General features: G+C 36.3%; 1 protein-coding gene across 3 annotated transcripts in view; it reads left to right on the top strand.

Annotated features, from left to right (window-relative positions):
* Positions 1-19814, top strand: part of LOC136877478 (calpain-B) — a 178273-nt gene extending 158459 nt beyond the window's left edge. For all 3 annotated transcript variants that reach the window (XM_068228661.1, XM_067151556.2, XM_067151557.2), the window contains 2 exons: positions 9557-9752; positions 19566-19814. In XM_068228661.1, the coding sequence (XP_068084762.1) occupies positions 9557-9752; positions 19566-19651 (282 nt within the window). In that variant the 3' untranslated portion in view covers positions 19652-19814. The remainder of the gene's footprint in view (positions 1-9556; positions 9753-19565) is intronic.
* The last annotated feature ends 618 nt before the right edge of the window (positions 19815-20432 follow it).

Genomic DNA, 20432 nt, shown 5'->3' on the forward strand with positions numbered 1-20432 from the left:
AAAGTGGCGATGTGCTGAGTGTTTTGAATGAAAATGCTCCATTAATACCTGTAATCGTATGTTGAATTATTGGTTGCTTTTGTCCTCTTAATGTTGGGTATTAAAAAGAGGAAAGCATCCAATATTGATATTATTTTTATAAACAAATATAGTAAGTGGTATGTAAGAAAATACTCCTTGGCTTACATCTTCATCAAATAATTTTTAACTAACACATTGCTAAAGGCATTGAGTTAGGTTTCCATTAATTTATCTGTCTACTTGTTTGTTCCAGATTCCATACTTGCACCTTTCCTCCCATGCTCATCTCCTGTTTTCTTCTATATCTGAAACTGTTAAATTCACCAGGGTAAATTTGTCTTTCACTTTCAGCTCTAGCTGATCACAGTCTGTCATTCTCCTAAGATTCAGGGTTTACTTCCATCTTCATATAGGGTATGAGAAAACTGAACATTGTTCATTCATTCATTTATTCATTCATTCACTCTCAAAGTATACCATCCTTCATGAAATTCTGAGAAAAAATAAAGTGGAAGTTCCAGATCTTTGTATTTTGCACTCTTCAAGATTCCTGATTTGTGATCCTGTGGTCCTTGAGGACTCTTGTCTGAAGTAAGGAAGGAAAGTTGTTGATAGAAATGTGTTGTTTGGGTCATCGGTCCATAGATGTCTGACTCCATGGCTAAATGGTTAGCATGCTGGCCTTTGGTTCAGAGAATCCCGGGTTCGATTCCTGGTCCGATCAAGGATATAAACTTCATTGGTTAATTCTGATGGCTCAGGGGTTGGGTGCATGTGCTGTTTTCATCATTAGAATTCATCACAAGTAGGGCCCCATCCACATAGATGCACAGGTCGCCTATACTGCATCAACTAGAAAGACCTGAACCAGGCCTCTTCGGAGGCCACATGCCATTATTAGTCCATAGATTGGTTTCATGCAATCGTCCATACTAATTCATACTCTTCATATCTACATAGCTATTACATATCTTACATCTACCCTAATCTGCTTGTCATATTCGATCTTTCCTTAACCATTCTTATCCTTTGCACCTTCTTTCTAAAATCAATCGAGCAAGTCTTGGGTATCTTTAATTGTTTCCTATCACTCTCTCTTTTCCTGGTCAAACTTTGCCATATAGTTCTGTACACATCAACTTGATTCAAGATCTCTTCATTTCTGGTTTGCCTTACCCACCTCACCTTCAACATTCTTTTTCTAACTTCCAAAGGCTTCCATCATCCTTTCTGCATCAGTTATTGGCCTTGTTACATTTTCATAAAAATTGCTGCATATCACACAAATGTCTTTCTAATATACACATCAGTGTTTGAGGATAGCAGACTTATTTTCTACGCAGTATCGATACAAATACAGTGGAACCTTGGATTGCGAGCACAATTCGTTCCGGCAACATGCTTGTAATCCAAAGTGCTCGTATATCAAAGCAAATTTTCCCATAAGAAACAATCGAAATGCAGATGATTCGTCCACAACACAAAAATATTTATTCACATGCCATCTGAAACAAAATATCAAATTAAACCGCACTTTACCTTTCAATAGAATCATTGTTGGTATGTGGGAGACGAGAGATGGCATACTGTGTAGCACGAAATTCATTAAAGGAATCACTGCTATCTGTTGGCTCACTGGAATTGTTTCCTTTTTGTGCAACTTTAACGAGTAACCTGTCCAATGACTGTTGCTTTTGCCTCTTTTTAGGGATTTCATGAAAATGTGACATTGCATTATCATTGAATTGATTCATCGCTCGTACTGCTACAGCATTATTTGGGTGGTGTTTTTCTACAAAATTTTGCATCGTTTCCCATATTTTGCACTTCTTCTGAATCTCAGTTGAAGTGAGAGATTCCATTGACTTTTCCTCCTCTTCCCCGCGCGAGATCTCCTCCATAACCTCCCCCTGTTGTTCGCGATCTAGGTCCATCTGTTCGTTGGTGGACAGTTCCTGGCTATGTTCTTCCACCAGCTCTCGAATTTCCACGTCATTCACCTCCAATCCCATAGTCTTCCCTAAGGACACAATTTTATCAACAATCGGCAGCTCATTTTCACCAACAATCCCCACAAAGTTACGTCCAAGGACATGGTCATGCCACAGCTTTCTCCAAGCGGAAGTGACAGTTCTCTCGGTAACTCCATCCCAGGCTTTATTGATGATCTTCAGGCAGTTTATGATGGGGAAATGATTTCTCCCGAACTCTCGGAGGGTAAGGTTTGTTCCTTCGGTTACTTCAAGGCATCGCTGAAATAGTGCTTTGGTGTATAGCTTCTTGAAGTTCGAAATGACTTGCTGATCCACAGGCTAGAGTAGTGTTGGGAGGAAGGAACTTAATGAAATTGAATTCCTCCAGTAAGTCGTCCTCAAGGCCTCAAGACCTGGAGGATGAGCAGGAGCCTTGTCTATAACCAGCAAGACTTTGAGCAGCAGATTATTTTCTGAATGGTATTTCTTCACTACAGGACCAAAGGCCTCGTTCATCCATTCAACAAAGGCACAGGGGAGGGGAAAATCTAGGCACACGTGACGCTCGTATTGCAGAACCTCACTTGCTTATCAAGTTACAATTTATTTAAAATCTTTGCTCGTCTTGTAAAACACTCGTAGACCAAGTTACTCATATTCCGAGGTTTCACTGTAACTGTGACATGTGGAGAAGGATTATCTGTGAACGTGGTGTGGTTAGTGTTGTTCCAGTGCTTGTGAACTCAGAGACCATGAAGACTTTCAGAGTGGACGCAAGACAGTTGTAACCCATGGCCTGCAACAGCTTCAGGATGGAGTACACAATGCCGCAAACTCTCCGAGGCTTGAACAATGGACAACCCGACATGATGTTGAGTACAGATTTCTGATGTTTGTTAATGCGGGGTATTTCTTTCTTGTTGTAAATATGTAGATAATGTCAGGATAGAATTAGAGTAATATGATGAATATTGATTGTCAGATAGGGAATAGCTTAGAGTGGTCAGTAGGATATTATTTCAAACATTTTAGATTATTTGGGAATGGAAACTAGTGAGCCAGATTTAATTTCAAGCACCTTAATTTTATTCATATTAATACATGCGCTTGTGGTCGATTTTTAATGTTTTGAGAGTGCTTTAGAGAGGGAGAAGATTATTAATGTTGTTGTTAACATAGTACACTTCTTCTAATATAAATATTCATTATGTGTCAGAATAGCATGATGACAGGGTCCTCACAATTTTCTGTTGATATGTTTCAAATGCGGGATTAGAAAGGCACTCTGTTTATAACGTTAAATTTTCTTTGTAGTTTAGATTGCATGTTTAAAGTAAGTAATGGTTGTACACCTGTGTGTGAAGAACTGGCATGCGTGGAACTCAAAACACCATCCTCCTCCATGTAGCTAGGCCCCTTTTCTATAATTGTTTAAGTTTAAATGCTTTGATTTTATTTAAAGTTAATTTACTTTACAGTTGCATATCTTTTATTTTGAGCCTTCTGTGAATAAGAAATGAGAATAATGATAAGACGGCGAGATATAGTGATATATTTGAAGAGTGCAGAGAATACACGAATTGATTTGAGCACTGACGGTGATACATTGGTGCAGTTGTATTGAAATAAATAGCCGTTAAGATGCATTGAGAGTGTGTTTTCTTGTTGTGAGATGTGGTTTAAAGAAATGAATCTCTGCCTGGTTGAGGGCGTGGCCCGAACCTTGAAATTTATGACTGAAGGTCTCTGTTTAAAGGGATGTGGTTGTAACAAATGTCTCGATCACAATTGAATTAAAAATCTAGCAAGTTCCACCTTTTTCAATACAAAATACAATGTTGTTGGATGGTTTTTTACAACATAAATTTCATTACAGAACTAGTTTCGGTGTTCCTTTAGACACCATCATCAGCTGCATAGTAAATGGAAAAACTTGGCAATATAAACGATGAACAACAACAACATATTGCTATATTTAACTCCTTAATATCTATATTATGCTAGGTTAAAAACTATAATTTGTAACAAGAAAAACCTTGTAAGTCAAAAAATATAAAATCTCTGATTGATGAGTTATTTCAAATTTCGTAGTGGCTACTATTCTATACAATCGTAAATGTCAGGTTCTTATACGATCTTAAAATTGAGGAATTAAATTGAATACAGTCCTTTAATGTTAAAATGTTCATTTCATATATACGTTGATAGCCTTTTGTTGGATAAAAACTCGTTGTGTATAATAAAAATTACTAAACTGCACCGTCTTCTTAACTTTGTTGGTGTGCAGATACGTAGTTTTTATGCTGTAAATATAATGGTTGGAACTGTGATTTTTTTAATTACCCTAAAGTTATTAAGTGGGCATAGCTTCTCAGTTCAATGCAACCCTGTAATGATGAAAGCTCAATGTTAATACAAGAGCAAGGAAAATTGATGAAGAACTGATAGGATCAAACTATTGATGAGGCCAACTCACCTTCTACGGCTGTATACTTCGCGTGACGACTGCAGCACAACGAGTGTGTCTGCTCGTATCGTATGCTATGTGATGAAACACTAAGGAGGGGGAAGTAGGGGCAACAAGGGAGATGTTTCTAGAACGTTGACGATGTGGTAGAGGGTCCATGGGGTGTTGTGGACGAAGACCGTAGTACGAAAAACTGTTTCGTAGAATTCGAAAGACGTTCAAATTTTCTGGAATTCTTAGCTTGTCAAGTAATAGAATCAAGCAATCATATAATACTTTGGGTTTCTCCAAAATTTCATTAAGATTAAGGTTAGCGTTATTATACTGGTCTAGATGTATTAGACATGCTTCCGTAATGTCAAGCCTTGGTCCCTTAGCTAGTGTTTCCATGATCTCAAGGTCTTTATTTATGTCTGTGAATTTATGTTTGTACTCAGGGATATGCTGGCCTAGGCTGAAAATCTATTATATTTTACGGCGTTAAGGTGTTCTTGATACCTGACATTAAAGCTACGTCCAGTTTGCCCTATATATCCGCTTCCACAGTCTCTACATTTGAACCTATATACACCTGATTTTGAGTATGGATTGACTATTGACAGCTGAAGCATTATGTAAAACTACTGTACTTCTGTTATCTGTCTTAAACGCAATCCTAATATTACATTTCTTGAAAATGTTTGTAATTCTATAAACTTCTTTATTAAACTTGAAGGTCGCAATTTCTTTTAGTTCTGGTTTATCTTTAGTCAGGTTCATGTGAGGGCGATATTTACATTTATTTATTTATTTATTCGCTCTATAAATTCCCTTTAAAACCGTTAGCTTTAGCCATGGATCGAATGACGTTCAGTTCATTGTCCAAGTCTCGCTTGGACATAGGTATACTAAATGCGCAATTCACCAAGCTGTTATAGGTCACGCATTTGTGAGCTGAGGGGTGTATCGAATCCTGTTGTATTGTGACTGAAGTTTGTGTGGGCTTTCTGTAAAAGCTAAAAGAAAATGAAGAGGCATGCCTATTGATCTTTAGGTCCAGATAATTAATGGATTTTCTATTTCGGATTCCAAAGTAAATTTTATATCAGTATCTATTGTATTAAGATAATTAAGAGTAGTGGAGGCATTGGTTATGTGTACATCCAGAATAACAAAAGCATCGTCTACGTACCTGGACCAAAATAGAACATTCTTAAATTTGTCATTATTAATTATTTGCGTATCTTCTAAAAAATCTAAATAAATTTCTGCCAAAATTCCTGAGGCCGGAGACCCCACTGCAAGGCCATCCTGTTTATAAATGATCTTGTCAAAAGTGAAATAGTTGTTATTTACCAGCAATTTTAAAATCATCATAAAGTCTTTGATTTCAGAATTGCTTAAGTGACTGTATTTCTTAAAATTCTTGGCTATGATTGGAAGCAATTTATTAGTTTTGATGTTTGGAAACATGTTTACTATATCAAAAGAATGTATTGTATGGTGATCCTGTAACTGAAATTTACTTAATTCTTTAATCAATTCCATGGAATTCTTTATGGATTTATTTGCAGTGAACCTGTAATGTTGTTTTGGGAATTTTTGGATATACTGTGCCAGTTTGTAAAGGGGGCTAGGTCTGTAATTTATAATTGGCCTAATGGGAACACCGGCCTTGTGGATTTTTGGCAGTGCTTTAGCGGTTGGAAGGCCGGGGTTCATGCTAATTAATTTTTGCTTCTCAAATTCGTTAAAGAGGAAAGAAGCTTTCTTCAATGTTTGTTTCGATTGCTTCTGCAACGACTGAGTCAGGTCTTTCTTAATAATAGAAAAAGAGTCATTGTAAAAAATGTTTTTTGTTTTTTGGATGTAATCTGCTTTATGCATGATAATGGTTATGTTGCCCTTATCAGCTTTAGTGACAATAAGCTCTTCATTTTTTATTTTATTTTTTACTTCTAGTATTTGTTTTCTATCATTGAAGGAATCTTTAGGGATAACGAACTTATTATTATTATTATTATTATTATTATTATTATTATTATTATTATTATTATTATTATTGCTATTATTATTATTAAACATTTTCTTAAGCTGTTTCTTTACTTCTATTCTGACCTCATCCTGAAATTCGTGTGGCAATTATCCAAGTGCAATTTCTGTTTCTATAATAAGATTTTTAGTTACTTTAGCTTGATTGAAGTTTGGCCAATTATGTTTAGGACCTTTCTCAAGAATAAGTCTTTCCTCTTTGTTCAAGTTGACATTGGAAAGATTAATGACTGGAACATGAAACTGTTTCAGTGATCTCTGTTATGTGTTGAATTGGATCTTTGAATCGGGGATGAAGATTGGGTTCTGCCTTTTACTGCCTCCTTTCTTAGCATTTCTAGTTTTTTCTGCAATGTTGATTGTTTATTTGAAAGTTCGTTAGATAATTTGAATTGAACTTTATTTTGAAACAGATTCCATTGTGCGGTAGAGAGAAAGACTGTGGCTTTAAGGTGAGCCTCATATAATTGCTAATTCAAAAAGGATTTCTTTTTGTGGAGAAATTTTAATTCATTGTTTAGTCATAGTTTTTTAGACTTTAACCAAATTTTACTTTGATGCGGCACCCCTGGGTCCCTTTTTAGAACACTTTTCAAGAAATCTGGAGTCAAATCGTATACTATACATTGTCTAATAAATTTAATATCTTTACCAAGTTTTCCCACTTTTATTCTTAAATGCATATAACAATGAGCTGTGGTACATGCCTGGTGGGCTTCTTCATTAAACGTAAGGAACTTCATATTATTTGTCCGTATTGAACTGAGATCACAATTGAATTAAAAATCTAGCAAGTTTCACCTTTTTCAATACAAAATACAATGTTGTTGGATGGTTTTTACAACATAAATTTCATTACAGAACTAGTTTCGGTGTTCCTCTAGACACCATCATCAGCTGCATAGTAAATGAAAAAACTTTGCCTCATCAATAGTTTGACCCTATCAGTTCTTTATCAATTTTTCTTGCTTTTGTATTAACATTGAGCTTTCATCATTACAGGGTTGCATTGAACTGAGAAGCTATGCCCGCTTAATAACTTTAGGGTAATTAAAAAATCACAGTTCCAACCATTATATTTACAGCATAAAAACTACATATCTGCACACCAACAAAGTTAAGAAGATGGCACAGTTTAATAATTTTCATTGAACACAGCGAGTTTTTATCCAACAAAAGGCTATCAATGTATATATGAAATGAACATTTTAACATTAAAGGACTGTATTCAACTTTATTCCTCAATTTTAAGATTGTATAAGAACCTGACATTTACGATTGTATAGAATAGTAGCCACTACGGAATTTGAAACAACTCATCAATCAGAGATTTTATATTTTTTGACTTACAAGGTTTTTCTTGTTACAAATTATAGTTTTTAACCTAGCATAATATAGATATTAATGAGTTAAGTATAGCAATATGTTGTTGTTGTTGTTCATAGTTTATATCGCCAAGTTTTTTCATGTACTATGCAGCTGATGATGGTGTCTAGAGGAATGCCGAAACTAGTTCTGTAATGAAATTTATGTTGTAAAAAAACCATCCAACAACATTGTATTTTGTATTGAAAAAGGTGGAACTTGCTAGATTTTTAATTCAATTGTGATCTCAGTTCAATATGGACAAATAATATGAAGTTCCTTACATTTAAGAATGTCTCGATGTCAGAGACAAATGCTGTGTTTCCACATAAACATAGCTTGAGTAGAAGAGGCAATAATATTTGTTTTCCTCATTTGAGTAATAAAGATATGATTAAATTAATATCAGTTTTATTAGTTATTTCCCTTATTGGGATGTTAGTTAGGGATTTTCAGGATCCCGTGCTGATGGTGAAATCGAGGCCACTAGTTAGAGTCCTAGGGCACTTGAGGAATTTCCAGTCACACAGCAACATGCTTGCTCCAAGAATACAGCCAGTGTATGTGTGATATGTCATTCTCCCTCAGGATTTTTATGGATTCAAGTGCATTTTTATGTGTAAATATTGTTTCTGTTTGAATATAACTTCGTGCGTTTCTCTTGTAGTTTTTATAGTAGTGATGAGGGTTCTGTCCCTCTCATTCTTGTGCTATCGGTCATCGTATGTGAGGAGATGAGTGTTCACTCCCAGACCAGTCAGTTATTAATGGATTGTGTGTCGTTATCATATGGGTAGCGTTTTAAGGTTTTCTTCATCTCATGTTTTGTTTGTGATTAATTAGGGTTTTCTTTTAATTAGGTGACCACTCTGATGCTAATTCCAGATTAATTAAAGTGTTGTGTTGTTTATGTAAAAAGGGGAATATCATGAGGAATACCTTCACATTCGCAAAATTTTTAAATATGTGTAAAGATGTGATTTTGTTTGAAAGTTATTGTAATAGGATTAGGAAATTTGTACTCAACATCTAATAATCAAAAGAAGAGTTGATCAACAATTCAATCAATAATCCAAAGCCAATGACTTGATAAATCAGTTACCATTGATAATTATGAAATATGTCATCAGTTTTTCCATTAGGTTTTAACAATGGAAGATGCATCTCCAGGACTTTATTAAAATTTAAATGAGTTATTAGTGTTAATATTTCATTATCAGGGTTATCATGCATTTGTTTTTGTAGTTTAATAAAAGTTATTAAATTCTTTAAAAAAAATTATGCTTATCATTTGCCAAGAAAATGCATCCTGGATTTCCTCTGTTCATTTAAGCCTGTAAATTAGATTTAAGTTAGTTAATTTTGTAGCTGGAGACACACTGGGTCCTGAGAGGCTGGTGTTCATATCTGGGAACAGAGGAGGTGTGGTAGACCTTGTACTGTAGTAAGGGCATTTGTTAGCTCATGAGTTCGGATTATATTTTAGAATCCAGATGAGGTGACATTTGTCTCTAAACAGAAAAGGTCCCTTGACTATCGATCTCTGTGGCATGTAATCATGAACCAGTCGGGGTAATTTTCGCCGTCACGTGGTCCCTTGAGCCATGGGGGTTGATGGGAAAGGTCCCAGTATGTAGTTCAGCAATGGCCTTCTGACATTAGTTGTTTAATGATATATGTTTGTTTCCCTTTGTTTCAGACTGTTTACAAGATGTTTGTCAAGGATGGCTCAGGATTTATAAGTGCTTGTGATTTGCGCAAAGCCTTGAATTCTGCTGGCTATAGACTGAACAATCGCACTTTGAATATCCTTGTTCATCGGTATGGGACCAAGAATAGAACGATGAGCTTTGATGATTTTCTTATGTGTACTGTCAAGCTAAAAGGAATGATTGGTGAGTTCCTCCATAAAAAGTTATGATAATGAAAATAGAATTAAACAAAATATTGAAATATTGCTGGAACTCCATGGTTGTATGATGGGACATGATAGCATGATTATTTGGTAGAGCATGATAGTAGAGAGAAGACTTCTAACCAAGACAGCCATGGTTTAAATACCAATCAATGCATGTGAAACTTTGAAAAGATAACACACTTCCTGCATATGGTTTTCCTTTAATACATAGAAGTGCGCTTTTGCTTTAATCTAAATACGAAGGCTGGTTTTTCAACCTCCGATGGGTCATAAATAAAAGACAAGTGTACATAGCTAAATGAATTTATTACCAAATGTTAGGTACAAATGTGGTTACTCTTCAACATAATCACCATGAAGGTTAAGGCATTTGTCATACCTGTGGGTGAGTTTTCCATCCCCTCTGCACAGTATGCTGCTGCCAGCAAGTTTAAGATAGGCACGATCGTTGGCTTGAAGATCTTCATCCTTCTTGAAACTCCACCCTCTCAGGCACTTTTCATTCCCAGAAAGATGGAAGTCACTCGATGCTAAATCAGGGCTGTACGAAGGGTGGTCAAAAATATCCCTTCCAAATTCCTCAACAAGTTGTTGGGTGATATGAGCACTGTCAGGGCAAGCGTTGTCATGAATTAAGAGGACCCCAGACATCAGCTGCCTCTTAATTTGTTCTGTATGGCTCTCTGCAGCCGTCATAAAGTCTGATAATAGACAGCTGCATTGTTCGTAGACCCCTGATCCATAAACTCAACAAGCAACACACCTTTGCTTAAACTATTTTGGTTTGTTTGGTGAGTGTGTGTGTGCGTGTGTGTGTGTATTCATTGATGTGATCGTTGTTTTGATTGGGTGTGTCATAACAAACCCAGGTCTCATTGTCAGTCACAACTTTCCTCAATAAATCACCACCTTCAGCCTCCTAACAGGCGAGGAATGTCAATGCTGCTGCCATCCAGTGACTTTCGTGGTTATCAGACATTATCTTTGGAACCCATCAAGCGCACAATTTCCTGTAGTACACGTGTTTTGTTAGGATCTTTACAAGTAATATATGACATGTTTAGCCTATATTGTCAACAAATTTGTAAGTATTGTACAGACAAAACTTTGCAACATTTTTGTAACGCTACTCTTTTGTCGGGAATTCCTCAAGGCAGTATTATTGGACCTTTATGTTTTCTTATATATATCAATGATATGTGTAAAGAAGTGGAATCAGAGATAAGGCTTTTCGCAGATGATGTTATTCTGTACAGAGTAATAAATAAGTTGCAAGATTGTGAGCAACAAATACTTTAATACACCAATACCGGACAGCTCTATCTCAACAGCATTGAGTGGAGTGCGAACAGCGACGGTGGTGACATCTAGCGTGTTGGTGTGAACTACATACTTGTCTATGCTACCATTAGAGGAATGCACTACACTCATTGGAAATATTTTTGTTAAATAATTGAATAATCATAATAATTAAGAATTAAATTTTAAAATATGAAATGTCTCTTTCATAAACCTCCAAACGAGCATTATGTTAGCCGTGCCTGTCGCTATGGTCTTAAAAATTATAAAGCAGAATCTGTTTGAGGATCCACCCAGCCTCGGGGGAAAATATTTAACAACTACACTCTCCTCTTCTTTCTAGCCTTTTCTCAATTACCTAGTGCAAGATTTTGTATGGACTTAGCTTAGTTTTCCGGCCGGATGCCTTTCATAACAGCAATCATATATGGAGGGATATATACCGTACCTACTATTGCGTGTTTCTGTGGTTGTTTTTCGTATGATGTGTTGCTTGTACTTGAAGATGCGTATGAATACGAACACAAACCCGTAGCCCTCGATTTACAGGAATTAACAGACGTGATTAAAATCTCCGACTCAGCCGGGAATCGTACCAGGGCCCTCTGAACCTAAGGCCAGTACGCTGACCATTATTATTATTATGATTATTTTACGAGGAAGTACAACTGGTCAGCCATCTTCTATTAACACTAATCAGAAGGGAAATGGAAGAGGTCGAACACTCCGAAGAATTAAGGTATCATAAAAAGGGGAGGGGGGCACGAAGCGATAACCATTACGCCACAGGCCCACGAGTTTTTGATTATGAAATTTATGGTACTATTTAACAATGTGGACAGTCAAGTTTGAGTGTACTAGAGTTCCATATTTGTTAATATTATTGGTTTTACGTCCCACTAACATTTCAGTAGAGTATTTGGTTGATTAATAGAACGTAACCTCAACACAGATGCGAGGTCATTGATTTTTTTAATAATTGCAGTCCTTATCAGTTCCCATGCCCATTATCTTGCTGGGTAATTTGTTCAGCGGATAACACTTTTCTTGGAATATAACTGCAATGTAATATTATTTAGTGACAAATACAGATACATTATAAACATCACGGCAGTGTGCCAAGAATCATACAGATGGCGATATGTTATTGAAGAGTTGGTCACACCAAGCCATGTAGGTAGCAGCACTATCGGCTTTCTCGCTGAAAACCGCAAGCTGCCCGGTATTGTCATATTAAAGTATTTGGTGAGCAACTGCAAAATGAACTCGATAATGTTGTGAGATGGACAGTAGGCAATGGTATGATGATAAATGGGGATAAAAGTCAGGTTGTTTGTTTCACAAATAGGAAAAGTCCTCTCAGTTTTAATTACTGCATTGATGGGGTGAAAGTTCCCTTTGGGGATCATTGTAAATACCTAGGTATTAATATAAGGAAAGATCTTCATTGGGGTAATCACATAAATATGATTGTAAATAAAGGATACAGATCTCTGCACAAGGTTATGAGAGTATTTAGGGGTTGTAGTAAGGATGTAAAGGAGAGACCATATTTGTCTCTGGTGAGACCTTAACTAGAGTATGATTCCAGTGTATGGGACCCTCATCAGGATTACTTGATTCAGGAACTGGAAAATATCCAAAGAAAAGCAGCTCGAGTTGTTCTGGGCGATTTCCGACAAAAGAGTAGCGTTACAAAAATGTTGCAAAGTTTGAGCTGGGAAGACTTGGGAGAAAGGAGACGAGCTGCTCGACTAAGTGGTATGTAAAAAATGTATATAGGAAAAATTTTAAAATTTATTTCCACCTATTCAATACAATATAAGATGTTGGCATTTAAGTTAAAACATTTTTTTAATGTGAGACATGTTTCGCCTCTTACTGTGAGGCATCTTTAGTCACTATCAAAACCTTATTATTTTTGTTAGGCAACAGGTTAAAATTATCCTAAAATATGTTTGATAATGGTTGTAGGTGAGATAAAAAATTTACAGTTATTGTAAAAATGTTCATAAATAACTAAAAATCTAATATAATGATAAACTCATGTGTAATTCACTTGATGAATAGGACATCATTTGAAGGTCCAGTAGCAAGAAGATGGCTTGAAGCCTTAGTCAATACCAGATATCCAACACATAGTGGAAAGCATATAAAAAAAACATTACAGTGAAGATATACAATACATTCAAATGATATTTAAAAAACTAGTAGATTTTTAGGTAGTACACTTAAAGATGGAGGTGTCATATAATTATGAGTGACAGTTGATGGTTTAAAGCCGTAGTCAATGTTTGAAGTATAAGTAAAATAACATGCTAATATATAGTGAATAAATATGAAATAAAGTACATTGTTGAATATAAAATGTAAAGGAAAACATTCCAATTTTGCTGGGTAAATATTATTTAACGTTAGCATATATTTGCCCGTGAGGTTTAATGGTCAATAGTTCATAGGTTATATATAGATTTTATCGGCGAGATTGTGTTGACATGAAGTTTGTAGTTAGCTTAAATTTAAATTCTTGTATCAAGTAGTCCTGGTGTGGGTCCCATACTCTGGAACTATACTCTAATTGGGATTTTACCAGAGGCTTATACACCCTCTCCTTTACATATTTATTACAGCCCCAAATTACCTTCACAAGAGGCCTATAAACTTTATTTACAACCTCATTAATGTGATTATCCCAATGATGATCCTTGCTTATATTAACACCTAAGTATTTACAGTGATCCCTATGAGATATTTTCACCCCATCAAGACAGTTATTAAAACTGAGAGGAATTTTGCTCTTGATGAAACATGTAACTTGACTTTCCATCTCATTTATCATCATACCATTGCCGGCTTTCCGTCTCACATTATTGAGGTCTTCTTGCAATCACTCTCACCTATTTGTTAATCTGTGCAGTATAACATCATTTGAAAAAAGCCTTATCACTGATTCCAGATTTTTATTCATATCATTTTCATACATAGATAACATAAGAGACCAATTGTACTACCCTGCAAGTAGCCCATCTTAATTATTATTATTATTTTTCTTCAATTGCCATCTTCTCTTAGAAGGTCGGGTGCCATCACAGGAGCTCGATAGCTGCAGTCGCTTAAGTGCGGCCAGTATCCAGTAATCGGGAGATAGTGGGTTCGAGCCCCACTGTCGACAGCCCTGAAGATGGTTTTCCGTGGTTTCCCATTTTCACACCAGGCAAATGCCGGGGCTGTACCTTAATTAAGGCCACGGCCGCTTCCTTCCAATCCCTAGGCCTTTCCTATCCCATCGTCGCCATAAGACCTATCTGTGTCGGTGCGACGTAAAGCAAACAGCAAAAAAAAAAGTACCATCATAGAGATTCTCGCTTTAGATGATGCAGCATCAAACAATTTAATAGTGGAACAGTTGAACCAAGTTTTCAGATTTTCAATACAAGAAATGCGTCTTCTTCCTGGTCTTCTTTTGCCTTGTATCTTCCCGTGAATGACCAGCTGCAGTAGATGATATTTCTCTCCTTGCATCACATGGCTGTGTTACTGGAGCTTTCTTATTTTGACAGTATGTAATATTTCCGTTCTCTTTCCCATACACCTCATTACCTCATCATTTGTGACCTTATCTGTTCAACTTAACCATGGTATCCTCCTGTACATCCATAACTGAAATTCCTCTAATCTGTTCATTTCTCTTTTATTTATGGTCCAGTTCTCAACTCCATAGAACAAGGTGGAGAAGGCATAACATCTCAGAAGCCTAAGTTTTAGATATAAGCTAAGGTCTCTTCTACAGAATACTCTCCTCATCGTATTGAATTCATTTCTAGCTTGCCTGATTCTGGACTTTATTTCCTCAGTACAGTCAATATTGTAGATCATGTTTCTTCCTCATCATCATAATCATCACTGGCATGACAGCCCTTTGTGGACCTTGACCTTCTGAAGAAGTTTTCCCCATTCTTTCCTGTCAAGTGCAGAGCTCCTCCAATTCTTGATTCTAATTACCTTTACATCCTCTTCTCACCCCTTTCTTCCCACCTAAACTTTGATCTTCCAACTTTCCTGACTCCTTCTGGCACTGCATTATATACCTTCTTTGATATTCTGACATTAGCACTCAGCACATGTCCTGCCCATTCCAACCTTCTGATCTTTATGCAGTTAACAATGTTTGATTCGTTTTATAAATTATGAAATTTGTGATTATATCTTCTTCTCCAGATACTGTTTTCTTCCAATGGCCAAAAAATTTCCCTCAAAATCCTTCTTTCAAATATACTGAGCTGTCTTTCATCAGATTTTAAGTCTGTCCAAGTCTCAGTGCCATATGTTAGTACAGGCTTTACTGAAACTTTATACATTAGGATTTTGATTTCCCTGAACAACAGATGTTTTCTGAGGCCATGATAGCACTTGTTAGCAGACAGTATATGTTTTAGGATTTCAGAACTAACATTATTCTTGGAATTAACTTCTGATCCAAGGTAGGTAAAGCTACGCACAACATCAAACTTATATGAGCCAATTACTATTAATGTAGATCAATTAGGGTAGTTTTTCTTGGTTACTGGCATGTAATTTGTTTTTTCTTCATTAATCTGTAAATTCATCTTTCCTGCTGCTTTTTGGATGCTTGTGAAAGCTTCTCTCAATGTTCTTGTATTCTTGCAATTAAATCAATATCATCTGCATATGCCAAAATTTGAACTGATTTATATAAGATCACATCTCTAACAACTTTCTCCTAAGCTATATTGAACAAAAGCCATGATAATGAATCTCCTTGCCTAACTCCGTTCTTGGTTGTTGGATCTTAATTTGATTCTGAGTATTTTCCATAGTGGCTTTCACAAGGGTGATCAATTTCTTAGGGATCTCAAACTCTTCCCTTGTTACATAGAGATTACTTCTATCAATGCTGTTGTAGGCTGATTTGAAGTTAATGAAGAGATGGTGTGTATCAATTCCAGATTCTTAACATTTTTCAAGTATTTGGCAGATTGTGAAGATCTGGTCAATAGTAGATCTTCCTTGGCAAAATCCTCATTGATAGTCACCAACTGCATTTTCCACATAAGGCTCTGATCTACTAAAGAGAACATTGGAAAATATTTTATAAGCAATGGATAATGGGCTGTTAAATACCTCTATAGTTAGAACACATTATGATATCACCTTTCTTATGTATCGGGCTGATGATACCTACATTCCATTTATCAGGGATTGTTTCAGCTACCCATATCTTGGCCACTAGTTTGTGAAAAGTGTTTAAGAAATTCTTTTCCAGCATTTATCACAAGCTCTGATTGCATTAAATCCATTCCCGGGGCTTTGTTATTCTTCAACTTCTTAATGGCAAGCTCAACTTCCTTAGTAGTAGGTATTGGTACTTCTATTTCTGATTTTCTTGTATTGACAAGAGGTAAGGTTTCTTGGTCATCAGCTGGACTTTCATTCAATATTTCATCAAAATATTGGACCCATCTTTCTTGTATTGCTTCCTCACTGCCCAATATTATGTCATCTTTGTTATTTGCTTTACGTCGCACCGACACAGATAGGTCTTATGGCAATGATGGGACAGAGAAGGGCTAGGAGTGGGAAGGAAGCAGCCGTGGCCTTAATTAAGGTACAGCCCCAGCATTTGTCTGGTGTGAAAATGGGAAACTACGGAAAACCATCTTCAGGGGTGCCGACAGTGGAGTTTGAATCCACGATCTCCTGAATACTGGATACTGGCCGCTATGTCATCTTTATCTCTACACAAATTTGTTCTAGGCTGGAAATTCTTACGACTTTTATTTAACTTCTGATAGAAAGCTCTCACATCCTTCATCCCTTTCAACTATTCCATTTCTTCCAATTCTTTCCTCATATGCTGCCTCTTTTACTTCTTGTGCAATCCCTTTTCTTCTCTTCTGGAAGTTCTGTACATTCCACTGCTTTTCAGGCGTGATTCCTCTGTTGCATTTTCTTCTATGCTTCATTTTTTAAGGTTGTTGCTCATGCACACTCTTCATCAAACCAATTGTTGTATCAAACTTTCTCTTCCCTTCCTAAAACTTCATTTCCCAATTTTAATAGTGCATATTTAAGCTCCTTCCAGATTTCATCAATACTCTCACTATTAGGCAAATCGATCAGGGTCTCATTAAGCAAGTTAGCACATCTCAAAGCAGTTTCGAGCTCCTTCAGCCAAACAGTGTTGAACTTTCTTGATTTGGATCCATGTACCATTCTTGCATTAGATATTTGGTTTCTAATAGTTGCTATCACAAGGTAGTGGTCAGAGTCATTACTGGCCCCCCATAACTTATAACATCCATCAAGTTGGAGAAGTGTCTTGCATCTAGTGGGAGGTGGTCAATTTGGTTAAAAGTACTTCTATCCGGAGACTTCCATGTCATTTTATGTATGTCCTTGTGACTAAAACTTATACTTCCCACTACCATATTTCTTGAGGATGCAAAATGTGTAAGCCTGATTCCATTATTAGAAATATCATGCATTCTGTATTTTCCAATACAAGGTCTGTATTAGTCTTCCTTTCCTATTTTCGCATTCAAATCCCCAAAGATTATTATACAGGCTGCTCTTGGACACTCATTATAAATTTCATCTAATTCATCATAAAATGAATCTTTATCTTCATTGCTCTTCTCTTTAGTTGGAGCGTGTGCACAGATAAGACTGTAATTGAAGAACTTCCCTCTAATTGTCAGTTGCCCAAACATCCACAATAAGATGTTTTATCTGCTTATTGACAATAAAACCACTACCAAACATGTGATCCTCCATGTGGTAACTACAGAATACCATGTGATTCTTTCTCTGCATCACTCCTTCACCAATGGCAGTAATATCCAATCAATACTCATCCCGCTGATAGAGCAACTTTCTTAGCTTTCCAGCTTGGTAAAGAGTTAAAACATTCCATGAACCAATTCTCAAGTCCTTTACACGTTTGTGAGGTCATCATAAAATGGTCATGTTGGCTATTTCTTTTTTTAGATTTCATAAAGAGAGTTTTTTTTACAGATTGGGTTGTCAGCCCAACACCAACCTCGAGCAATCCTTGAGGGCCAATGTTTTCTTTCAGGGTTGTCATCCTTAGCTGGTGGCTCCCCCACTTTGAAGCTTTGGGAACTCCCTTTTTCACCCTTACATGACTTAGTTATGTACACACAGTATACCTGTTGCCCAGGGCCCACGCCGTGGACGTGCATGTATCGGACTTGGTAGAAATAAATGGCATTTCCTGTGCTTTATTAGTACACTTCCATGAGCAAGAAGTGGATCCACAGGACCACATACTACTCATTCTATCCCCTGCTTTTATTCCTAAATCCTTGTATTTTGTCACTTGTTTTACTATCACTCCATTGATCATCAAGCTCTCTTGGTGTTGAATTCAGGGTACTACCATAAAACATGTCTTATTTATATTAAATGTTAAGGCCAATTGATCACTTGCCTCCATGATGTTCACTAAATGGAAATCCATGTCAGAGTTGTATTTCTTTAAATTTGATAGCATCCCACTCTCAAATTTCAACCATTTCATTTTCAGCTATCTTAGGCTATATCTATTCCATCAACATTATTTTTCTGGTTTTTTACACAATTTTTATGTGACTGAGTAGGCAACAGAAGTCTTCATGTTGCATCACATTCACTTGACATGGTTTCCTCTTAGTATTTTCCACTGTATCCAACCAATCATTGAACAAAGAAATTTCCCTCAGCATGTTTGCTTTCTTTTCAATTAAGCAGAACTCAGACTTACCGTATTTGGAAGATATTAATGTTTGGATTAAAGACATTTGTGTTGAGTAACTTCACTTTTATTTTCATATTTGTTAACACTCTTCAAGGAAGTTAGTGCCATTCTTATATTTCAGTTTTGCCCTTCACAACCATTGGAATATGAAATATTCTGTGATTATCCTTCCCATGTGTTTTAAGATGTTTTGCTACACATGTTTCCAATTTTTATGCACTTTTCCCTCTTTCATTTTGTTCATGTTCTGATGATGTATCCTGGTTGCATGGCTGATATTCTGAATGTCCAGAACACTCAGTATCTCTCTTTAAATTCATCTTCTGTAAGAACATTTCATGGGTTTGCTTTCTAACTGCTACAAGAAAGTAGGGAATTTGTAACAGCTGCAAGAAGGTACTGGGGCCATCTGCACTATGGACTCCTTAATAAGTACACTTCTGAATAAAGAACTATTTCTTCTATACAAATATGTATTAATTAATAAATCTCAGACTTTGGACTTTCACTGTTTCATCCCTCATTTGCTGGTGCTGAAATAGTAATCTGCATACCAATAATTCATACAACTGTCTTTTTTACTTAAATTAGCCCACACAAAATTTAAAAAGATGGGGTTGAAAACTATCTATTTCATAGAATGGAGGAAAAACATCAACAGGAATACATAATCATTGTTTTATATTTTGGTGTTTCTGCTTTTTTTCTTTTCAGATATATTCAAAGAAAGTGATCCCGATGGCACCAATTCTGCTACATTCACTATGGATGAATGGATTATAAATACCATTTACTCGTAAAATCTTACTGCCATCTCACTCACATAGTACTCAATCTAATGTACATTATGCAGTCTTGCTTTTTGTTATTTTATATTTCATATCTATCTGTTCGTAATGTAATTTTTTTATGTCATGTAATATTTTTGATTACATTGTTATTACAATAAAATTATGGGCTGTTTCGTAGCTCCTTAATGAAAATTATTTTCTTCTCACCTTATCCTTATGATATATACTGTAAAGTTGAACAGAAAACCCTTCTGCTCCCACTTGACCTGCCCAGTCAGCAAGTGCAGCAAGCTTGTATTGCCAATCTTCAAAAAGTCAACTCCCGTATAGGGTTGGAGATGTGTTGGATCTGGTAAATGCAGCACGGGTACAGTTTACCCTCTTCAGTCCCGAGCCTGTTGATGCATTCAATGTGTTATATTTTCCTCAAATTTTTAAAAATTCACCATAGAAAATTAGTGTATTTCACTAAGTTGTATTATTCGTGTAGCATATATACTACATCAGGACTCAGAGTTGACTTTCCTACCATTATTATTTTTTCCTTAAATTATTTTTTTTATTGTAAGTAGACAAAACCACATGTAGAGCATATGCTACATACGGACTGAGGAGGTTACGGAAGCAGAGATTGTTATCAGTGGAATACTGTGTAGTAGTGATGGGTAGTCTGAGACTAGGTCTCGAGATTTCTCGAGACTAGCGCAGACACTATTTCTCACGAGAAATTTCGAGAGATCTCGAGAGCGTTGTCCCCGCATTGTGCGGCGAGCAGAGTGTCGTAGGCCTA

This window comes from Anabrus simplex, chromosome 7 (genome assembly GCF_040414725.1).
Source record: "Anabrus simplex isolate iqAnaSimp1 chromosome 7, ASM4041472v1, whole genome shotgun sequence".
NCBI lineage: Eukaryota > Metazoa > Arthropoda > Insecta > Orthoptera > Tettigoniidae > Anabrus > Anabrus simplex.